Here is a 25171-nt window from a genome sequence, read left to right on the forward strand (position 1 = left end):
GCGGAATACGCCAGCAGTTAAGAAAATCAAAATAAAATTTCTTCAACCACGCTCACGATCACCTGTCTGGCCATGATCGTGAGAAAACAAGCTCTCTTGAGAAAAATTCTCCCCCAAAAAGTCCAATTTTCCTCCCAAAAAATTTCCTCTCCCAAACACTGAGCAACTCTCCCCAAAAACCCAAAATTTTCGGGTGGGACTCCCATCCACCAAAAGTCTTAGCTCAACTCAGTTTGCGAGCATCCGTTGACCGAACCGGTTCTAGACCATCCAATCCGTCCGTCCGTCCGCGATCCAACTCCAAGGAAGCAAAAGAAAGAAAAAAGAGCAGTCGGCGGGGTAACCCCACGCGGTGACAGGTGCGTGTGTCGTCCCCTCAAGCTCCTGCACCCCGACGGGCAAAAATTCGCGCGCGCGGGAGATTCTATTTTCGACCCAACGACGGCTCCGCGGGAACCGCGTTTGTGTTTGTGTGAGTGGGACAAGTGGCCTGTCGCGAAACGACGACCACGGTGCTGCTGTGGCCAGAAGAAAATATTTTTTAAATAATTTTCACTTTCGCGCGCGCCCTCTCGTGGATGCTTTTGGAGCGGGACTGGGAGAGGGAGAGGGAGAGGGAGATTTGTCCGCGATCTTCTTCGAGTCGTTGTTGTGATTTCTTGGTGCAAGTTTTGACGTTTCCAAACAATTTGGAATCGTTAGGCTAAACAATAACAAAGAATTTTGATCGCTTCGTTTGACAGATATCGATTTGAAGATGACCTTGCCTGTGCTAGCTTTGATGATCGTGGCACAAGACAACACTACGACGACGTCGGTCAAGAACCAGCTGATGGTTTCTCTCTCTCTCTCTCTGAATCTCAAAACGGTCTCATTTGCGCGTTTATTTTAAGTGAAATATGAAGTTCCGACGGGGCGGCTGACCGAGTTCAAAAGTGTGTTTTTTTTTCGTTTTCGCTGAAAAAATGATTTTTCGATCGTCCCGTAGCCTGGCCGTAATTGTGAAGTGTGATGAGTGCGACACCTAGCTGACAAAAGTGTTCACACACACACACGCGCAGAAGAGAAGGAAGAAGAAGATAAAACAAAAGTTTAAGGTGAAGATCTAGAGCGTGACGCACAGTTCTGGGAAGTGCGCGCATTGTTATGAGCTTTGAGTGACAACAGCCGTACAAGAAGATGCCGCTGTACTCCGAGTTGTACCACAACTACCTCGGCAATACGCCGCTGGTGCCGACCCCGATCGCCAGCACGTACATCCCGCCGAGTTACGTGGGGGTGTCGCGGGGCTACCAGAGTCCGATCACCGCGTCCCGGACGCCGTCCTTTTCGCGCGGGTACATTCCGAAGCTCACCCCCATCACGGAATCACCCCTCATCGGGTCGCGCATCAGCGCCCTCACGCGGGTCAACTCACCCAAGTTCATCCCGATACACACCTCACCGACCTACCAGAAGCCACGCCGGATCATCAACACCGCGGACATTGACGTGTCCGCCAGTCGATACACCCCGGCACGGGACCGCTACAGCTCCCCCTCGTCCTCGTCCGTATCGCCCGATCCCAACAATAACACTCTGTCCTCCCTTCCGATCAGTGTCCGCGAGCAGGAACTCATCGAGCGGAACGAGCAACGCAAGGCCCGCTCCGCCATCAACCGGAACCGAACCGTAGTCCGGCTCAACACCATCCGTGCCCGTAGCAAGTCCCGCGGCAGCCGAGGATCCCGCGGAAGTCGCGGAAGCACCGAGCGCAAGTCCCCGCGCCGAACAACCCCGGAGAACTCCTTCGAAGAAGACATGCTCTTCCGGGAACCTCAACCCAAGACAACCTCCTGGCGGGACCAGTTCCGCGAGGAACTCTCCCTCAACCCGAAAAAAGCCGAACCCATCAAAAGTCCCGGCGAACTCCTGCTGGAGAAGCACCTCATCCGGGACGACGAAGGCACGCTCCCACTCGAAGAAATCGTCTACAAATCCCCCGTCCTCAAACGGCGCGGCACCGTAAGTCGGCGCAAGAGCAAGAGCCAGGTACCCAGCTTTCACGAAATCTGCGCCGACATCAACTCCGACAAGCTGGACGACGGCCTCAACGCCGGCGAACTCCGCCGGCGCGCCTCCCAGATCATCGAGGACGAAATCGCCCAGTTCCAGGCGGAACTCCACAAAGCCAACGGCATCATGGACGAAAACCTCGAGGAGCGCCTCAAGGAAGCGCTCGAGCAGCAAATCATCGAGTCCGGCGCCGACTTCCCCGACAAGAAGAAGCAGAAGAAAATCAAAAGAACCCGCACCAAACCCCTGCCCAAAATCGACACCGACAACAACGTCATCTACGACCAACCCACGCTCAAAATCACCGCCGACAGCCCCACCATCGAGTCCACCCTCCAAACCCCCAAGTTACTCGCCGAGGTCGAACTCATCGAGGAGTCCACCGTCTTCAAGCTACCGAAGAAGAAAAAGAAAGTCGCGGAACAAAAGACACCACCCGCGGAAGCGCTTCCGGAGCCGAAGCCAAAACAGCTGGAACCGGGCGAGCTGGCCGAGCGCAAAAAGACACAGGACCTGCTGAAGCGCATCGAGAAGCTGTCGAAGCTGAGCGAGCGCAAGCTTCCCCCGGAGAGCGGCGACCAGAAGACTGAGGAGGCCAAGTCGAGCGTGTCAACGGAAAAGACTGAAAGCAAAGCGGCTGCGGAGCAGGTCAAGCCAGCGATTGGGAAGAAAGTTAGTCCATCTGAGAAGAAAGTGGTTCAGGAAGCGAGTACTGTGAGGAAGCAAAGTCAAGAAGCGTCAGTGGGAAAGAAGACGGAAACAGCTGCGAAGGCTGTTAAAGAACCTACAATAGACAAGAAGGTGGAAGCATCCACGAAAGTCACAAAGGAACTGTCAGCTATGGATCAGATAGAAGCAGCTCTGAAGCAGCAACCTAAGAAGCAAAGTCAAGAATCGACAACAGAAAAGAAGGTGGAACCATCCACGAAAGTCACAAAAGAACTATCAGCAATGGATCAGATAGAAGCGGCTCTGAAGCAGCAACCTAAGAAGCTAAGTCAAGAATCAACAACAGACAAAAAGGTGGAATCAACCACGAAAGTCACAAAAGAACTGTCAGCTATGGATCAGATAGAAGCAGCTCTGAAGCAGCAACCTAAGAAGCAAAGTCAAGAAACATCAACAGATAAGAAGGTGGAAGCATCCACAAAAGTCACAAAAGAACTGTCTGCTATGGGTCAGATAGAAGCAGCTCTGAAACTGAAAGCTGCAGAGCAACCAAAGAAGCAAAGTCAAGAACCAACAGCCGACAAGAAGGTGGAAGAACCCACGAAAGTTACCAAAGAACTGTCAGCTATGGATCAGATAGAAGCAGCTCTGAAATTAAAAGCGGCTGATCAACCAAAGAAGCAAAACCAAGAAAACAACGTGGAACCACCTGTCAAACAAATGACAGCTATGGAGCAAATAGAAGCAGCTCTCAAGCAGAAAGCTGCTGATCAACCTAAGAAGCAAAGTCAAGAATCAACAACAGACAAAAAGGCGGAACAACCCACAAAATTCACAAAGGAACTGTCAGCTATGGATCAGATAGAAGCCGCTCTCAAACTAAAAGCGGCTGATCAACCAACTAAGCAAAACCAAGAAAAGAAGGTGGAACAACCTGCCAAACAACTGACAGCTATGGAGCAAATAGAAGCAGCACTGAAGCAGAAAGCTGCTGATCAATCGAAGAAGCAAAACCAAGAATCAACAACAGACAAAAAGGTTGAATCACCTACGAAAGTCACAAAAGAACTGTCTGCTATGGATCAGATAGAAGCCGCTCTCAAATTGAAAGCTGGCCAAGAAAAGAAGGCAGAGCAACCAGCGAAGGTTGTCAAAGAACTTTCGGCTATGGAGCAGATAGAAGCCGCTCTAAAACTAAAAGCGACTGATCAACCTAAGAAGCAAAATCAAGAAACTTTGGCGGACAAGAAGGTAGAACAACCGACGAAAGTTACCAAAGAACTGACAGCTATGGACCAGATAGAAGCTGCTCTCAAACTAAAAGCTGCTGATCAAGCAGCAGAAAAGAAACCTGTCAAACAAATGACAGCTATGGAGCAGATAGAAGCTGCCCTGAAACTGAAATCGGATGATCAACCGAAGAAGCAAAACCAAGAAACAACAACAGAAAAAAATGCTGTGAAAGAACTGTCGGCTATGGATCAGATAGAAGCAGCTCTCAAGCTGAAGAAAAGCCAGGAACCTTCGACAGACAAGAAGGTGGAAGAACCTACGAAGCCGGTCAAGCAAATGACAGCTATGGAGCAGATTGAAGCAGCTCTCAAAATTAAGACAAGTCCTGAAGTTCCTCAAGTCCCTAAACCAGAATCCCCCAAGCTAACACCACAAAAACAAGAAGTCAAACCTTCAAAACCATCCGACATCGCCATACCCAAAACCCCGCTGGAACCCCCCAAACCAGACTCCCCAAAGACCAAACTCGCGCTCGCGGAACCCGCAAAGCCCGAGCCTAAACCAATCCTTAAACCTGCAGTGCGCAAGAAAACCGCCGACCTTAAACTACCCGCCGAACCCGAGGAGGACTTCTGGAGCGCCATCAACACCCGCGAGACGGTGTCGTTCGCGCGACGTAAGCAGGACATTGCCCGCCGCAACCAGCTCGTGCTGCTCCAGTTCAACGAGGAGGGCGAAGAGGAGCAGGAGGACGCGCCGAAGAGTAGCTGCATCGTAACGAAGAAGATGCAGTCACCGCCGGAGGGTAAGGCGGCGATGCCGCAGTGGCCCAAGCCGGACGAGGAGTTGAAGGTGGTGGAAGCGGTGACGGAACCAACGCCGAAGAAGGCGTTTGAGGTGACGCCGGTGAAGGAGGTACCGCAAGCTCCAGAAGTTGAAGCGAATAAGCAGAAAGTGGAATCACCTCAAGGTCAAAGGAAGGTTGTGACAGAAGCTAGCAAAACGAAGCAAACAATGGAAGTGGTGAAGAAGGTTGAAGAGAAACCGCAACTTCCAGTTGCTGATGACAAGAAGGAAGTCAAGAAGGTAGAATCACCTCAAGGTCAGCGGAAGATCGTTCCAGAACCTAGCAAAACAAAGCCAACACCGGAAGTGGTGAAGAAGGTGGAAGACAAGCCTCAACTTCCCATTGCTGATGAAAAGAAGGAAGTCAAGAAGGTAGAATCACCTCAAGGTCAAATAAAGGTCGTTCCAGAACCTAGCAAAACGAAGCCAACACCGGAAGTGGTGAAGAAGGTGGAAGAGAAACCTACACTTCCAGTTGCTGATGACAAGAAAGAAGTTCAGAAGGTAGAATCACCACAAGGTCAACGAAAGATCGTTCCAGAACCGAAAGCGAGTGTCGTTCCAGAAGATTCGAAGCCGAAAAGTCTGACAAAAACTGATGAAACTGTCAAACAAGAAGAGAAGAAAGCTGACGTCAGCAAGAAACCGGAAGACGCACCGAAGGAGCTACCAAAGGTCGGTGTGATCAAAAAGGCACTGCAAAGTGCCGTTCAGGAAGTTTTGAAACCGGAAGTGAAGGAACCGGCGAAGAAACCAGCAACTTTGCTGAAACCAGCCGAAGAACCGAAGAAGCTAATCAATCAGAAGCTGTCTCCGAAGGAGATCATCAAAGCAGTCGCCCCCAACATGGCCGCCGAAGCCGAGCGCAAGCTCGCCCTCGCCGCTCCAGCGGCAACCGCTGTAAAGAAACCAGCTGTCAAAAAGCAGGAAGAAAAAGCGTCAACCGAGCCGCAGGCGGCCGTTGAACCTGCAACGAAGACGACCGAAGTCGATTCGACGCCACCGAAGAAGACGAAGATCGTGGTGGTGAAAAAGGTGATCAAGGTCGTGCGGCCCAAGTCGGAGGGGGCAGAAACCGCCGCCAAGGTCACCGCCGAAGCGGAACAGCGCCGGAAAGCGCAGGAAAACGTCGAAAAAATGAAAGCAAAGGTGAACCAGATCACGCTGAACATGGGCGTGAAGCTCGAGGTGGAAGTGAAGGAGTGCGCAAAGTGCCAACAGGCGACGCTGACGGAGGCGGCGAAGAAGACGCTTCCGGTCAGCAGCAACAACAAGCAGCCGAACGGGAAGAAGCCGATTGATAGCGGCGCGACTGATGCAGCGGGGTTGAAATTGACGAAGAATAAATTTGGCGCCGTGTCGGATCTATCGGCTGTGAGTGCAGGTACGCGATCAGTTGCTGAGCAAGTGTCGACGGGCGCGGTTGTGGTGAAGAACAAGGCAGGGACTCCGCAAGCGAAGAAGTACTCTTCCAGCAGTAGCAGTGAGGGTAGTGAGGAGGACAGTGAGTCGGAGACTTCGTTTTCCGGTATCGAGGACGACTGGTCATCGGAGGAGGAGGAAGATATGGCGAACGACAAGCCGGAACAGAAGAAGAAGTTTGACCCGCAGAAGCGGGTCAAGCTGAACTTTGACCAGATGCGCAAATGCTACGCCAAGGAGGAGAAGTCGCCGATCGTGTTGGTGGCCCGGCCGAGGCCGCTCTGGAAGGTGAAGCGGCACGGCCACGGCCACAACCGGAAGGCGGACCTCACCAGCAGTAGCAGCAGTGCCAGCGAGGACGAGTCCGGAACGGGGTCGACCACGGACCGGACCTCGTCGGGAACGGCCTCTACGGCGGGTGGCTCGTCGGACATCAACACCGACAGCAGTGTAAACAGTAGCCGCGGGGCCGGCAAGAAGAAAGTGGTGGTGGCCCCCAAGGGCAAGAAGAGTGATGATATTTACGACAATCCGATGGTGATTCCGCTGCACTCGGAACCTCCGAGCAGCAAGTGCTCAACAAAGGACGAGAACAACAATGACAGCGCTGCGACTGGAACAACGGCCTCGGCCGGAACAGAGGAAGACGACGAGAACAACAAGAACCTGGTCAACCATGAGGTGCGCAGCACCAGCACCAGCAGCCACGATTCCGGCTTCTACGGCGGTGGCACGGCCCCAATCAGCCCCAAGAAAGCCATGGGTAAGTGTCTCGCGTGATCTTGCCAGCCAGGGTTGGAACATCGATTCATCCGATCGCGCGTCGCGCGATCGGTTCCCTTTGATGTGTCGAGTTGACGGAACGTCTTTCACCTTTTCTACCTCGCGCTGCCTCCGTCAACTGCTGACGTGGCAACCTCACCTCGCGCGAGTACAATTAGTATTTATAATCGATCGCGTCTCTGTGTGACTCAGCACAGATCCGATCCTCGCCAAAAGGTTGCGCAACCGCCTGCGGCGGCGGACAATCAACCGCGCGCGCAACTTGCGTAAACAGTTCCGCAGTTCCGTTGGGCCGGAAGTCTGCGTGGAAGCGGCAGCCGCAATCGATCGAGTTCTGTCGAATTTCTAACTTATAAATAGCGCCCGCCGCGCGAGCGCGGTGTTGTTTACATTGTCAGGTTGTTTATTTGCCAATCGGTCACAACAGTTGCAACGCGGCTTGTTTTGGTTTTCGCGTTTGATGCATGCAGCAACCTGCGATTTTGTTGTAGTTGTTGCGACTCAAAGTTGCCAACTTCGATCGGCATCGTAGTAGCCTCGTTGAGGAAGTGTGATGGCGTGTGTGGATTATGAGGGTGACGAACTGTGTAGCGGGGGTTGACATTCTTTGAATCGCTCTGAGTTGGATGCGCTGCCAGCAAACCTGTGCTGTGTTGGCAGACATGCTGGGACGAAAGTATTGTTACGCGATCGCGTGTTGCGCAACTCGATCCAAGCAAGGGCGTCTATGTCGCTTCGCGACATGCAGATTATAACATCAACCTGTTAGCGAAAGTCACGATTTCCGGGGCACGGGATTTCCTAAATCTTGCACCCCTCCCTGTCGGCACTCTTGTAGGTGTTGACAGCACCGGGCGATCATATTAGGTTTTACACCGTGACGTCATTTGACAGCTCGTGTGCACTGTTTACATGGTCTTCGTCGATTGTCGACGAATTTCCCCGAACAAAATCGACGACCGCATCGAACTGTGCTAAGTCCATGTAAACAGTGCACTCCTTTCTAACCTCCAAATCGAGTCGGCGTAAAACCTAATTCCGTAACTGCAATAAAACCTGCTCACACATTTACAACCACCTAGACGAGGTTTAGGGGTGGTGAAAACTTGCAAGTGGAAATTGGAGGGGATTCACGGGGGAAAGGAGCACTGAATTAAGCAAACGACGGGCGGAGGAAGCCAAGTTTAAGTGGTTGCAAGGAATTAATGTCAAGTTCAATGTCACCGCTGACGTGCAAAATGGCCATCCACGACGCCGTGGTAGCGGAGATTTGACACCGTAAGCTGCTGCTGCACCGAAGAGGTGCAATTTGGGACTCTTGATTCCGTTGGCCAGAACCAGTTTTCCGTAAAACGTTGTCTTTGCAGGTGAAATTTTTCATCAGATCTTCGAATGTTTTCTATCTGTCATAATGATCGACGTTACCTCTATTGTCATGCACATTGCACTGACAAGGTCTGGTTGTCATCAAATATCAAAACGGTCGTTTGAATTATTAAAAAATAATGAAAATCTAATGAAGAATTCAAGCAAAACTATGCAGAATAGTCTGATTTTTGGTTGTTTACACTTTCTAAACGGCTCTTTACAGAAATTCGATTTATTATACACATACAAATTTAAATTCATTCATTTTTTGTCAAAATCGAATCTACTTAGAAAAAAGTTATTGAGTTATCTGTCAGATTTGAGTGAATTTCCCCCAGCATTCCACGAAAATGGAGTCAACGTTCATCCATATCTGAGTAGAATTCATACAAATCTGACAGATGCTCCATCATTATTTTTTTTTTTGCAAGCAGCTGCATAACATAACCAAAACATTCAGCATTCTCAGCAAACGTCAAATCATCACAAATTGTTGCCAGTTTTTTTTTCCGGATCTTCTCCGAAAAAAAAACTGACAAGAATTTTGTTAGTTTTGACGTTTGCGGGGAATGTCGATAAAATGTAAACAAATCACCTTGAGCATCAGCCAATTTACTCAATTCTGAGGAAGCTTGCTTTTGAAAGAAAAAAAAAATGAGTGATTTAGAATGATTTAGAATGAGAGTGTTTGTTTTGTTTATATTATGTTCAAGTTATTCACTGCACGGTCATTCAAAACTACTTATTTCTTAGTTAATAATTATCATAATATTCAAATCAAGAGTTTTTTTAAAGGTCCCATAAAAACTCTAGACTTCTTTTCGAAAGCGAGTTTTGGTACTCAATTTTAATCAAATTGTACTAGAATTATATTTTTAGATTTTTATGTTCCTCGACTCGGACCAAAGTCGCGGGGGGGGGGGGGGGGAGAGAGAGGGCAAAAAAAAACATATAAAAACTGAAAATACAAGCCAAGGTTTTAACATTTGGATGGAAACAAGTGTTTTAAAATGCATTTTACACACGTCCAGTTGTTTTCCAATCATCAGTTCTCAAAATATCGATGTATTTACGGAAAAAATATTTTCGCGGAAAAAAAAACTTTTTGAGGAACTGTACATTGGTATTACATATAAATTCTAAATGTTTTTAAAGGAGTTCAAACATGCTAAATATGATTATAAACGCAGGAAAAAGCAATTTAAATGGTTTTTAGTTGACTATTAAAATTTTGAAGTTTTGCGAAAAAAAACATTGTTTTGCCCGCTGATTTCTCGGACTAATTTTGAAGGGAGGGGCGACATACACTATAAAAAAAAATATTGCAACGGCCTAACTACTCAGTAAACAATTAGAATTACAAACAGAATTGATTGTTAAAGGAGATCAAAACTTCAGCGTAACACACTGCAAAAAAATTGTTTAAATTTGGAAGGTTGAATTTTACCTCTTTATTATGTAATTTTACCTCAATTTAGACTGAAAAAATGGCATTACAGAAAAGTTGTAAAATTACACATTTTCAGATGTAAACCTCTTCCCAGATGTACTATTACCATGATTTTTTTACTGTGTAGGTTTCATGTAGAATTGATTGTGAAAGGAGATCAAAACTTCAGCGTAACACACAGCAAAAAAAAATTAAATTTGGAAGGTTGAAAAAATGACATTACACCAGAAAAGTGATGAAATTAGACATTATCAGATGTAAAATTACACTTTTTTTCTGACAAAAGATAACACACAGCAAAAAAAAATGTAAATTTGGAAGGTTGAAAATGTGACATTGCATCAAAAAAGCGTTAAAATTACACATTTTCAGATTTAAAATTACACTTTTCTGACATAAAAGATGTACCTCTTCCCTGATGTAATTTTACCATAATTTTGTGCATGTGCATGTATTCACAAAATTAATCCAAAAATTAGTGCTTTTTGATGAGCGTGCAGCGCATAAATCGAGTTTCAAATGATATTCGTATGATTTTATGAATTATTCGAGTTTTTCTCAGAAAAATACTGCACGTCAAAGTAGTGTTAACCATTTCGGGGAAATTCTTATTCAAAATTCCGTAAAATTAAAATCATTCTGAGTAGCAAGTTTTCGTCCATGTTTGGGTGAATTGCACTCAATTTTGAGTAAATTTTGCTGGACGTTCGAAATAATTTTACACAGACTTGAGTCAAATTCATGAAAATTTGTGATTACACCCACATCGAAAATCACTAAATTTAGCGAAAACCGAACTCGCTGTGGAATGACTACCAAACACCAGACTTAGGTGAATTTCACTCAGAATTTGGGCGAAAACTGAGTAAAATTTAGTCAAATCTGAGCGAAATTCACACAAACTCGTTTTTTACGAAACCACGTAATTTTTTTTTGAGATTCCATTAAAATGTACTGAGCAATTCTCTACGAAAACAGGTTTTTTTTAATTTTTTTGTATTTTTTAATCCGGCTGAAACTTTTTTGGTGCCTTCGGTATGCCCAAGCTATTTTGCCTCATTTGTTTGCCCATATAATTATTTGCCATACAAATTTTCCATACAAATCTGTACCATTTGAAGATTTTTTTTTTTATCGATTTGGTGTCTTAGGCAAAGTTGTAAGTATGGATATGGACTACACTGAAAAAAAAATGAACATGGTAAAAAAAAATTTGGTGATTTTTTATTTCACTTTTTGTCTTTAAAACTTGATTTGCAAAAAAAAAACTATTTTTAATTTTTGGCTATGTTTTAGGGGACATCAAATGTCAACTTTTCAAAATTTTCCAAAACGGGCCAAGAATCTTTTACCTTGCTATGGATTTTTGAATTAATACCGATTTAAAAAAAAAATCAAAATATTGGTCGCAAAAATGTTTCAACATCACTTTTCGTTTAAAATCGAATTTGAAATCAAATAGTACTTTAGTGCCATTTTTAAAAAAGTGCACCGTTTTCAAGTTCTAGCCATTTTTAGGTAACTTTTTTGAAAATAGTCGCAGTTATTCATTTTTTTTAGTGCCCATGTTTGCCCAAATATTGAAAAAATATATTTGAAAAGTTCTCTATATTTTGCCATGCCTATCTTTTCGGAAAAAAATATTTTTTTTAAATCAAGACTAACATTTTAAAAGGGCCAAATATTCAATATTACACCCTTCTGAAATGTTAGTCTTGATTAAAAAAAAGAATATATTGTTTTCATCAAAGCCTTGTAAGATAAGAGTGAACTTCATTGAAATCTGGGAGAATTTCACTAAGTTTTCGTTTAAATTTTGGCAGATGCCCCATTAACTAATTTTTGAGTAGGTTCGGGTTTTAAGCAAACTGGGTGATTTTGAACGTGCGTGTAGTTTGACGTATATGAGTAATTTCAAATAGGGACGAAGTTTACTTAAAAATGAGTTAGTAAATCAAGTTCATTTTTGTCCACTCAGAAATTTGTAATTTTGGAGAAAGTTTGACAATTCACTAAAACAGGTAGGCCCTGATCGGCACTTCCAGATGCAATCTGACACGGTCACAGCATTCAAATCCGTGAATTTCTAGGCGACGTGCCGTAATTAGACACACCCACGCAGTCGTACGCCGCACATGTGTTTGGATTTCGCGCAATACAAATTGGTCTTGTAAATATACACGTAATTTTAGAACTGCTGGCGCAATTAACACCTGCCCCATTCTGACAGTCGGTCGATTTTGACCAGCAATCCAGCGCGGCGAGGCGCCAAGCTGACGTTTTGTTTGCACAAGATGAAAGTGAGTTTAAAATTTTGTTCGATTAAGGGAGGTGTGTGCGATCTGCGATTGGGGGGAATGTTTGTTGTTCTGGAATGTTTCAGAAGCGGTTTGTTTTGAATATTGAGAGTACTTTCTTCGATACACGTGTCGGGCATTACGATTTCAGTTCTTTGAACTCTGTTATTTAGTTTTAAAACCAAACGTCAGATTTGGATAAATTTTAACTTTATTACGAAAACTGAGTAAAATTTACCCATATCTGACGTATGTCTTCAAAACTCATTTCTGGGTACATTTCAGAAATCACTCAGTTTTCGTCGGAACCAAACCTACTTCGTTTAATTCTGAGTGAAGTTCACTCAAATCTGACAGCTGGCACTCAAATCTGCGTAGCTTCGGTTTTGACGAAAAGTGAGTAATTTTAATGAGGGTGTAGAGTTTTCTAAAAAGTGACAGCTGGATGTTTACAACAACAAAGGCGTACACACTGTCACAAAAAGGCACATTTCGGGTGTAAAACTCCAAATAGAGTGTCAAACGGCCTTTTCTGTTTTGATTTGTTTTTAACAAAATACAGATTATCAACTGCCAAACCGCAAGGTTCAAACCAGCAGTGTTTTCACAAATACATGCTCAACGCTATTGCACGTGACATCCACTGCAAAAATCGATCGAGTTCAAGGTGACGTTTACAATTTCCGCTGAAATGTCTCAATTTCGAGTCCGGATGTGTTTTTGGAGGCAACACCAGCCGAAGCTGCTACCGCTGGAGCGAGATTAATCGGTCCAAAAATAACTCTCTAGTAGGAGAGAGGGAGAGAGACATTGACAGGTTAAGCCGTTTCAAGAAAATATAAACCGAAAAAAAACATTTCAAACGAGGGTGTTGACAGTGAATTTAAATTTGGACGTTGTTCCGCGCTAATTATAGCGCGCCGAGGTTCAACGCCGCGTAATTTGGTGCCTACCCCTCTCCCTACACGCTTTGCCCGCAAACATACTGACAGGTGGCCATTTTCAACGGGGAAAAATGATGAAAAAAAACTAAGCAGACACTTCCTAGAGGTCCGCAGGGACCTGTCAGAGAGAGTGTGTGAATGGACGCTTTCGTGGAATTGTGATTTATTGGTCTAGAGTGGCATGTCAAAATTGAACGCACCTTTTACTGAGGGGAAAAGATACTTTTCATTAGGGGATTGCCGAAAAAATTAGGGAGGTATTACACTACATCAAACTTTGTTTGAAAGCAATCACTTTTTGTGTTTGACAGTTTGCCTACCTGTCAAACTAGTGACTGGCAAACTCACAATCAGGGAAAATGTTTGCAGGTAATTGCATCCATGAAGGAGGTATTCAATTGCAGGAAACTTTGTTTACAAACTAGAAAGTTTTGACAGATTCAAAATGCAAAAAGCTGCCGGAACCAGGAAATCCCGCTCTTTGACTTCAAACTACACGTGATTGATGGCAAGGTAGCACAGTGTTGCCAGCATTTGCATCGAAATAGCAAAGATCGTGCACTCGGACAGTCCAATAACTTTTCCGTGAAATGCCACTCATCGATTTGCCGTTTTCCTCCTCAAAGGGGGAGAAAACCAGATGCACTCGGGTGGGTTTTCAATTGACGTCACTCGGCCACTTGATTCTGTCTGCGCGAACCTGCATTTTTAATTGTGACAGACACAATCAAAGCAAGCCGTTTTTTTTCTCCCTGCACAAACACAACTTGGCGTGTAATTTTCAGCCAATTTGCACCTTTCAGCGGCGCGTTTAAAACATCTTCTTAGTTCCCATTTAGCGTGCGAGCCGAAGTTAATGATGCAGGCAATTTTGAGACTGCAAGGAGTTGTTTTTTTTATTTAAAAATTATTTTTAAATTTTTTGAGGGAGGAAAAACAACGCAGTATTATGTCTGCCCTCACACAAGTACCCATAAAAACGTACACGGGGTGCTACCCTAAATAACCCTCCCTCCGTTTAAAAGCCAATTTCCTTAATATTCCACGCCTGACCGGTAATGGTCTTGCAAGTGTTTATTTCGCAATTCCCAATTAAACGTGAATTCCATAGTTCTAAGTGTGTTTACTCGTGGGGCCGTTTTGAGTGGAAAATGGTGGGGCGTGGGTGGTTTGGGAATACTCTTGTTTTTCGCACCTGTGGGCCAATCTGTGAGGTGCACCGACTTCTGGTGTTTTTGCGGGGATTGTTTTGAAATTACCAAAAGAAAAATTAACTTTCATTTAAATTTCACTTGAAATTTGTTGCAATTTTTCATTTATTTAAAAAAGAGATTGAGAAAGAAAAGCTTATTACAGTTCTTGTTCGGTAACTGGGCTGAGAACGCAGCCCAGTCATCGAATGCTGTTCGCTAACTGGGCTTAACGAAAAATAACGAGGGGACTACCGATGCATAATATTTTATTGATGAAATATAAAAATAAAAGTTACTCAAATTTATTAACAATGATTACTTTTCATATTTCTTTAATTGTGACTTGAACAACATTAAAGTTTGAAAAAAGTTTTTTTTATTTGTTGAACATAATTTTTGCATCCATTATCCCCTCGGTGATTTCGGTTTGTTTTGGTTTTTTGACGTTTGTCTGCTGTAGTTATCGAGCGCCCAGTTTAAAAGCAGCCCAGTTAAACAACACCCAGTTACCGAACAACTACTGTATTATCTTTCAGATATAAGCAATTCGAATTTTTTGGAGGAGACGCTTGGTTGTTCAATATTAAATAAAATTAAGTACAAAGTATCATGCGTCTCCATTGAAATTTAACCTCTTCCTTTTACGACGTAAACGTTTAATGTTAAATTTTGGTGACTATAGGTCGATTAATTTATAAGTTTTTGAGAAAATTTCACTTTGAAGTGACAATTTGTGTGTAGCACTGGTGCTAAAATGGTTAAAATTACAGACTAACTTTAAGTTAAATGTTTCTAATAATTCTGAGTTCTTAAAGAGAAACGAATGTTATAAATTTTTTGTTTAGAATAATTTTATTAAAGAGCATTTCCAGCTCAAATCAGGAATTTTTCTGGTACTTTTGTACCCGACCCTCTCCGATTTCAATGAAACTTTGTAGACATGTTATCCTAGGCCTTTATAAGCCATTTTTGTGTATATGGAGCTAATAGTACTTGAAAATAACGTTTGAGAAGGGCGTAAGGTATTTAAATATTTTTGTATTTTGCAATTTAAAAACGTTACTTAATCCACCATAAGGTGGTTGGTGCCTTCCTCGAATTCATGTTGTATTTTAGGTTGTATTTACAAATTAATTTAGGAGTTTTTTTTTTTCATTTATTTTTTTATAATATATTGATTTTACTTGAACAGCAATTTTCAATTCTTTTTTTTACCAATTCTCCAAAATAAAGGAGAAAAGTCTCATGAGTTATATATTTCAGTACAAAGTTCGTGTAAATCTTTGTCGAGACAAAATGATGAAGCAACAAAATTTATACAGAATTTTTCCAGAAGAGACGCAGATACTGCTTAAGCAATGTGGCAACCGGGCGATACGCATGCAAGGGGGTGTGGCTGCCAATCAATCCCCCGCGTGGTCGGACCAAAATCCCTACGCATGCTGCCCGACTCTCGCGCGTAAGCAAAACGATCCGGCCTTTGAGGTTATGCAAAAATCACCCTTTTTTGTAGCTACAAAAAAACTTTTTCTTGGCATAACTTTAAAAGTACTTCACTAAACAGAATAAAATTTGATAGGGTCTAAGGGGATCTCAAAACGAACAGAATAAGGCGGATCCGGCCAAAATCGGTTCAGCCAGTTCTGAGATAATCGTGTGGAAAAAAATCATGTCTACACACATCCCCACAGACATTTGTTCAGAATTTGATTCTGAGTCGATAGGTATACGTGAAGGTATATCTAGGAGTCGTATTTAAGAAGTTCATTTTTCGAGTGATTTTATAGCCTTGCCTCAGTGAGATGAGGAAGGCAAAACCACTGTATCTCGAAGCCGTTGCATCGTATCAAAAAGTGGTCTAAGACAAACTTGTAGAGAATTGGACGAGCTTTCTGAAAAAAATACACTGAAACAAAAATACACAACACTTTTATGAGATTTTTTGATTTTTAAGTTTAAAAATTAATTTTCAAGCTGATGTCACGTTTTTTTTCGTTCAAAATTGTTGAGGAAATAGCATAAGATGTTAAAAAAAGACTGACGAAAATGCAGGATGGTATGTCTCTCCTAAAAAAACAAAAGTCATTTACTGAAACTGGTTTTTTTTTTTGAAAAGTGGTCTAAACGCCAATATTTTTAAAAATCGATCGTGAGAATCGATTCTCCAGACAATTTTACATAAAAGTCTTATTTTTTTCATGGAAAATCAAATTTTGAAACCGGAATTTTAATTAAATTTTAATAAAATGCACCGTTTGAGCATGAGCATGAGCATGAGCATGGTTGACTGCCAATGAGCTGCTACTCCGTTATTGACGGATCAGCTGAAGTTACACAATGAACCAACAGATGAGTAGTGGGAGCTAATCATCCTCACTGTACAACCCCTGAAGATCTCTGCTTTAAGTCAATACCGGCGCCCCCCCAAGGAGATGCAGTTCAACAAAGGGAGGAATGTTAGTCCGATAGTTGAAGTTGCAGACTCATCAGACACAGAGTTTGTCACTTTATACCTGTTGACACCGCATGAGACCGTTGAATCCACAGCATCTCCTTCAAGCATCACGGGAAGTGGGGGAATTGTGTTAGTAGGGGAAGGAAAGGGAAGGTCAGGATTCATCTTGGTAGATGATATGACCAGAAAGTGAAACAATCGTTGCCTTCCGAGCTACGACGCTATGAGAAGGACTTATCAATCGCGTATTTTTTACTTCTTACCGCCGGCGTGCCATCCGAGCATCGATGCTATGGGATGGGCTTTCAGAATGAAATGTAAATATAATACGCGGCGACGCAAATCTCTTTTTCAATGATTTCCCGAAGCTGCCACTACTATTCGCGGGTTCTCGTGCGCCGATTCACACTCCGCTCGATCCAACGATCACCACACGACTGATGGCCAACTTCTCTGGCTACTACGTGACCCATTTTTCAGCGATTTCGAGAACTTTCTACCACTTTCCCGCGGGTTCTCGCGCGCCGATTCACACTCCGCTCGATCCAACGAACACCACACGACTGATCTTTAATAAAATGCACCGTTTGAAGTAACTTTTTCGAAAAAGTCTCAATTTTTCAACTATGAATTAAAAATATTTTCTAGAAGCTGAGAAATTTTACTACATTTTGCATTTCTGAGCTAATTTGATACGGCCTTTGGTTGCTGAGATATGGCCATGCAAAGATAAAAAAAAATCAGGAAAAATGAGATTTTTGGCCATTTTGGGAAGTAATTGTCGATTTTCAAGGTCAACAAATGAACATTGCGCGATTTTTTTGCTTTTTTCCATTAAATTTATTATTAAATTTTCATATCCAGTCCAATTGTAATTATTTGAATACCGTCATCAGGGGTGACATTGGGTCTGGGGGGTGAAATTGGGTCATACAAAAATGCTGAAATTTGTATGACCCAATCTCACCCCTGATGACGGTACGTCAAAAACCAGAGTTTTTCCCCTTTAAAAAAGTCATTCTTGATTATAAAACTTCTAATTATTTTGTTGTTGTTTATTTTGTGTAGCTGCTTTGGTAAAGAGTGAGGAAGGCACCAACCACATAGGTGGATGAAGTTAGTTTTTTTTCTATTTTACTGTTGAAACAGAAACTAAGTGGACGAAATAACAAACTTTTTTAAAAATCATTGTTGGATATGTTTTGAATGTTACAAATGTTATCCTTCTAATGCCAATGCCACATTTGCTTTTCGAAGATTTTTTTTTATTACTTAAAGTAGTATGTTTCTCTTTTTTTGCATTTATTTAGCTTAGTTTTTTTAAATGCACATTTTATAATAACTTTCCTGTAATTATTATAAAATGTTTGGCTTTTTCACATTAAAAAAGCAGTTGTATAATCAAACTACGATTCTAACATTCTTGTATTTCCCCAACCAAGCAAAAATCTCTTTAATATTTTTTTGGAAAACAAAACAAAAATTAAAATTTAAAGAAATCCAAAACTAACAAATGGCAACTTTTCATCGTATTATGTTTGGTGAAAAGTTTCTGAATTAGAGTAATTTAAGGTCATAGTTTTATAACTTTTCTGAGTACACCAAATCGATCAAAAAATCTATTTTAAAATATTTCGAATTCTGTTAAGAAAGCAGTAATGCCAAAAATGAGAAAAAAAAGAAATTAAATAGAAATTGAGCAGTAGAGGGTTGACCGCTATATAATTGCTCAACCTTGTACTCTTGTTATATTAATCTTAAAAACAAATTCCGATTCAAAACGCTCGTTTTAATAAGATCATAATCAGCATTCCTTCGTGCCTTCAAACCCGAGATCATGAACAATTTTAATTAGTCACATACTTTGGGACATCCGCACCTCAAACGACGGAAGCTAAACTGAAGCTTTTCAATTAAAGTTCCAACGATCACCAGGTAAACAAAATTCCTTTCTCTACAATGTCCTTGAACTTGGCCACCGGGAAAACCCCCTCCGCAAAAAAATAATAACTTCAAGGACAGAAGCACCCAACTTTTTCTACGTCCGCAAACACTACAATCTTGAACGTAATTTTAAGGGGAAAGCGGTATACTTGCATGCGAAGGGAGTGAGGGTAATTAGCGTAATTAATACGTTTGCAGCTTGAGACGGACTACGCTGAAAAGAGTATTTCGGACGATTTTTATTTTTGCCAAGCCATTCTTGCCGTAAAAGTCCACACGACCAAAATGGACGGTCTGGGTAAAAATATAATATTTCAGCGATCGCGAGCGGCACGACCTGTCATTGTTGAAATTTCTATTTTTCCCTTAATTTATGGGACCCCCCTTAAAAAGGAGGAAGAGGAATTTTGGTGCGCACCGCCGGTGCGATGCACCTTAACTGTGCACGTTTCCGGCGAAGGTCAAACCAAAGGTGCGACAACTTTTTTTTGGTTTTGTATTTTAGCATTCTTTAATTTTTTTTTTCGTTTTCCACTAATTTTCTTAGTAATTTGAAGAGTCTGTTTGTCATGCTCTCCCTCTTTTTGATTTAAAAACATTATTTATAAAAATCTCTGTTCCTTAAAAAAAAAGAATAAAATCATATTAAATAGCTCTTATTCAAAATACTTTTACTCACTTTATTCTAAAAATTGTATTGGCTTGAATAACATTTCCTTTTCAATGTCAACAAAATGCGTCAACAAAATTTCAACCAAAATGCGCAAAATCGAACTTTTTTCAGTAAAATCTCTGTTTCTCGCCAATAGTACATTTTAGTTTGAGGTCTACATTGATTATTATGTAAAATTGTCCGGAAAACACGATGGTGATAAAATAAAACAAATAAAAATATAAGGAATTTGTCAAAAGTGAATCTTTAAACTTAAAACGTTAAAATATAATATATAAGGGCATCTAAGGACTAAAATTTTATTGTATCGAATTCCTTGGACAATTTTCTATAAAATGCAACCAGAAGAAAGTCTTTTGCTCAAATAGTTGCAAAGTCATGATTAAAAGAAAAAAAGTTTTTTAGAGGGATGGTCCAATCGGCTCCAAACTTGGGATTTCCGATAACTATCGATAGATGAACGTTCCCTTCAAGTTTGGTCCAAATCGGTGAAGATCGAGTCCAAAAGTGTACCCAGTTGACCTGGAATGACCCATATAGATAAAAATGCATAAATAACGGTTGTACAATTTATTCTGAATGGTTTACAATCGATTTTACAAGTTTAATCCATGAAAATTAAAATGTTTGTCCATTGTTATGTTTTGCCCTGATTTTTTGAGGACAAAAACTTGAAATAAAATTTGCAATGCAAAAATTACCAGAATAGTTTAAAGCGATTATGTGTTTTTTATGAAGAAAGCAGTTTCTAGAACAATTTTGATCACTCGAAAAAATGAAATAAAAAGGGTGAACAATAAACTTTTGAAAATATTTGTAATTATTTGCCTTATTAACATATCCAATTAATAATTCGAACTAAAACAATCCCAGACATAATAATTTAATACTTTTCACTATTTTTGTTTTCGTTTTCAAAGATTGTTATTTTAAAACAGTAAAAACCATAATTCCATGATAGAATTTAAAATCGCCATTTGACAGTTACTCACTGACCTGATTTTCCATTAATCATTAAAATATGCAAAACAAGTCATTTCGAAAAATATATTTTTATTTTGTTTAAAAATTCAAAATTTATTTAAAAAAAACTCGCAATCTTATTTTTTTATTTTTTGGCTTGTGAGTTTATGTACAAATGTTTATTTAGATTTGTTTACATTTTGCATTTCAAATATATTCCGTAGTAACTTTTCAAAATGGCGAACTCTGGAAAGTAAACATAAAGTTTATCCCACTTGCTCTAGTGACAGTTCACGTTGAGCAATAGTGGGATAGACTGCTTGATAAACATCCAAGGTTTTAACCTATTGAAAATTGTCTAGGGACAACAAATAATTTGTTTTTAAATCAAATTTATTTTTTAAGCAATAACTTTTTTTTTATTTGTAAAATTTTAAGCCTAAAATATACATTCATTCCAAAATCCATAAAAACAAATCGGCTGTATTGTTTTCAAAAATACTTTATCCAGATTTCTAAGCGAAGATGGCGTTTCAAATGGTGCACGCCCGAAATTTCAAATTCGCGCAGTGGTACCAACATAACAAAAAAAAATCTAATTAGACGCCTCACAAATGACGTATCTTTTTTCAAGGATTTTCTAACCAAATCGTGTATCGATTTGGCGCTTTTAATTCTCGAATAAATTTTCAAAAGGCCCTATCTGCATAGGAAACCCATGAGGGATAGGTTGTTTTGAAAATTTAATCTAGAATTATGAAATAAAGACAAAAATTATGCAGATTGCCAAGCATGCAATCCAATCTTGAACGCCAAATCTGCAGCAAACCGACATCTAGGAATGCCATCTCTGAGAAAACATCAAAACTAAGAAAAAAAATTGTTATTTTTAACTTTCCCGCGACATTTCTTCCGGTGGTGTACAATTATGCCTCTAAACTATTATTATTATTTATATTCTACATCATATTTCCCCCCATCATCAAATTAACGCTCTGCCCGTGTGAATGTATTTGTGCGCGCAGACTGTGACGTGAATTGTCACAAAAAGTGCGAGAAACTAGCGGCCAATTTGTGCGGCGTCAATCAGAAGCTGATCGTCGAGGCGCTGTCATCGGTGCGGCGAGGTAAGGTGGCCACTGACCGCCGGCTGGCCTAGCGGATTAGAGCCGCAACATGGCGGTTGTGGCAATTTATGGCTTAGCGGGTCGGACATGTCGGAAATGCTGGTGGGCTTGGACTTTGACTTGGAACGGTGACTTGGACATGGGTTTAACTTACAGAAAACAAATTTAAACTTCTTAACAAAGACTTTAGCTTAAACGATAATTCACGGTTTCACGAAAACAAAATCACGGCGCAGCAAGTGTCAAATTTATCTCCGTGCACTGACCTTCGAAACCTCAGCAATTTGTCCAAATCCCACACGGGTGGACCACACCTGCACATCCCACGGAAAGGTGTGCGGAAATATTTACGTTTTTGCACGTAAATTACGGCCAAAAAGTGACAGTAAACTAAGTCAAGCGTGGAAAAAACGCTCTTCTATTTTCCGGCCGGTGCAGAAGATAAATATTTGTCGCTCAGTCGAGGAAAAAAGGTGACAAGCCGTAGAACATCAAAGCAACACAGGTTTTTTTTTCTCTCTCCGGAGTGTGGACCGTTTTATGAAACTTTCTGAAGGGTAACCTTGAAATTTGGTTCCGGGGCACGTGGCTGGGAGCACTGTCACAATTTTCTCAATTTTCATTTAAAAAAATGTTTTTTCCCATACAAATTTATATGGAAAATTGAATCGCTTTGCGCAATGTGAGGACTTAACCAATCTTTCTCAAACTTTGGGGAGTTGTTTAAGACCCTAAAAGGAACTGAAAAATTGCTGTGCTAGAAAATCGATTTTGTTGTTACACCCTAATGCACCATACTCATGAATGAGATTCTTCGTGGTTCCCAAATTCATGAACATGTCCCTTATAAGAAATCCGATCTAAAAACTCGTCAAAAATCCATTTTTAATCCAATTTTGAATCAAGAAATTTTTGGGTTTGACGATTTTACTTGTTTCATTTGAATTTGCCTATTAAAAAACCAATCTTTTTTGGGGTCAATTTTGACCATATTTTTAACTAACATTTTCAACTTTTTATGTTAAAATGCGAAAAAGTGACTGGAAAATATGGAAAACGGCAAAAAGTCAAAAGATAATGATTTGAGTTAATAGAATAGGCCTAAAACTACTAATAAAAAAAAACAAAAAAATAAACAAGACAAATGAATAAAAAAATAGAAAAAAATAATTATGAAAAACGTAAAATAGGTAAAGTTAATTTTGACGTAGAACAAAGTTGCGTAGAATTACATCCTGAACACGAAAAAAAAACAAAAAAAAACGCGAAAAAATGTAGGCTAACCAAAATTGACAAAAATCAAAATATTATGAAATTTGTAAAAAAAAAATATTTTAAAAAGATATTTTCGAAATTTTGTATCAAGACAAGCAATATTACACACTTTTGAAATATTAATCTTGATTATAATTTTTTAAATTTGTTTTCGATGGGATCAGAAAATTTCACAAATCTTTAATTTTAACAACGAAAATTTAAAATAAGTTGCTAAGATATTGGCAAAACAAAATAGGGGAGACTTCGAAAACTTCAATATTTCTGTTAATGTTTCAATATTCGCTATATTTTAGCAATCAGAGGTTCAATATTCAATGTTCTTAGACACAATTTTGGGAAATTTTCTGAACCTTTCACAAACAAATATTTTCAGAAATGATTGCTCATCAAAATAATTAAAAAAAAAATGAAAATGCACATTTTTGAGCTAAAATAAAACTTTAATTCCTATAGAATCCCTTCGATTGCAACTTCGATTTGACACATTTTTTTAAGACTATGTCCCTCGACTCTGGCCAAAGTAAAATTTCTATTTTTTTACAAAAAAAAAACAGATTTTTCAAAAAAAATCCTTAGGGCGTTGCAAATATTTTTCAAAGCTTATTTTTTAATATTGGCTCGAAAAATCAAGGAGCAAAAACTTTTTCAAAAAACTTCAAAATTTCAATGAAATTAGACGTATAACCAACTGAAAACCATTTAAAATGCAGTTTCCTGCGTTGATAATCTTTTTCAGCATGATTTGAACAGTTTTAAAATGCTTTAAAGTTTTGTGAAATTTCGACGGTGCAAAAATTTTTTTTTGTCAAAACTAAGGATTCGCTAAAAAAAACACATCAAAAAATTGTTTAAATTTGGAAGGTGTAAAATTGGAAGGTTTATTATAACCTCCTTGATGATGTAATATTACCTCAATTTATACTGAAAAGTGGCATTACAACGAAAACGTGGTAAATTCATACATTTTTAGAGGTAAAAATACACTTTTTTCTTACCTAGAAGATGTACTCATTCACAGATGTAATATTTCCATGACTTTTTTTGTTACTGTGAATGTTCAGGCATTGTACCCATTTTAAGAATTAAAATTGAATTAAAATGGAAAATTGAAATTTGTTGAATTTAATCGGAGCCCGTCATAACGACAAATGTCGAAAAACAAAAACAAATTCAAATAATCAAGGGGTCAGAGGATACAAAATAGTAAATTCTTTTTAAATTTTAAAATTTTCTAAAGTTTATCTTTTTTGATGAAAATTTAAAAAAAGTGTCCAAATATACTGAAAGGAAAATGCTTTTAAAATTGTTTTTAGTTGATTGCACTTCTTTTTCAATTGAAATTTTGAAGTTTTTTCTTGAAAAATATGTTTTTTTACCCTGATTTATTGAAAATCCAAAATTATTGGAAACAGCCCAAATTGAAAGGAACACACATAAATATTGAAATAACAAGCCATACTTTCAACCACTAGCGTGTCCAGGTCCTCAAGGAAGGTGGGGCAAAAATATTAGAGTTTTGAAAATTTCGTCGTTTATGGACACCCCCTGCCCAATTTTAGAACAAATTTCCGAGGATGGTGGGGCAACTGCCCCATGTTGCCCCACCCTGGGCACGCTAGTGCTTTCAACATTTGCATGGAAAAGTTGTTTTAAAATGCATTTTACACTAGCTCAGTTGTTTTGCAATCATTAGTTTTCAAAAAATGTAATATTTGACGAAAACAAAAAAAAATGCGAAAAAAAAACTTTTTGCGATAATAAACATCAAAAAATTTCAAAAAAAAAATCCACATATTTCTAAATCAACCCAAACATGCTAAAAATGATTCTAAACGCAGAGGAATGCATGTTAAATTGATTTCAATGGACTTAAATATCCATTGAAATTTAGAAGTTTTATGGAAAAACATTTTTTGCCCCTTGATTTATAGGATTTTTTTTAATTCGAGAAATAAACAAAATCTAGTAATCTTTTATTTTTTGCCACCAGATTTATTTTTAAGTATTTTAAGGTTAGACAAGAGACAAAAATCTTTGAAAAATACCTGTTAGGACATAATGTTAGTCAAAACCGAAAAAAAGGCGTTGGAAGCGTGAAATTTATTTATAAATCAATCAAAACAGAAACAAAAAACAGAAATATTACAAGATTAATTGTCCAATTTGTCATATAAACATTTTTTTGTGTTTATTTTCTTTATCGTTTATCATAGCTTTGCATATCTCAAACACTTTAAAACAGCTAAATAAATTAACTTTCTTAAATTTCTAGAAAATTTCTTATATGAAAACTCCTAAAAATCCGGTGCAATGACCCCTTTGAACGATCCTCTAAGATTTTTATTTTCTCAGCAGACTGACATCATCCTCGTCAGTATCCGCATTTACGCCGGATTAAAATCTCTTTTGCGATTGTAGTCTCAGTCAGATGTGTGCAATATCCGATTTAATTCGCTTTATAGCCTCATTTT

General features: G+C 40.0%; 1 protein-coding gene across 4 annotated transcripts in view; it reads left to right on the top strand.

The window, feature by feature from the left end:
• The first annotated feature begins 244 nt into the window (after positions 1-244).
• LOC6053655 (titin) overlaps positions 245-25171 on the top strand; it is a 52265-nt gene continuing 27338 nt past the window's right edge. For 3 of the 4 annotated variants that reach the window (XM_038252244.1, XM_038252235.1, XM_038252226.1), the window contains exons 1-2: positions 245-359; positions 989-6988. In XM_038252244.1, the coding sequence (XP_038108172.1) occupies positions 1180-6988 (5809 nt within the window). In that variant the 5' untranslated portion in view covers positions 245-359; positions 989-1179. The remainder of the gene's footprint in view (positions 360-988; positions 6989-25171) is intronic. The other variant, XM_038252250.1, reaches the window with a different exon arrangement.

Source organism: Culex quinquefasciatus, chromosome 1 (assembly GCF_015732765.1).
Source record: "Culex quinquefasciatus strain JHB chromosome 1, VPISU_Cqui_1.0_pri_paternal, whole genome shotgun sequence".
NCBI lineage: Eukaryota > Metazoa > Arthropoda > Insecta > Diptera > Culicidae > Culex > Culex quinquefasciatus.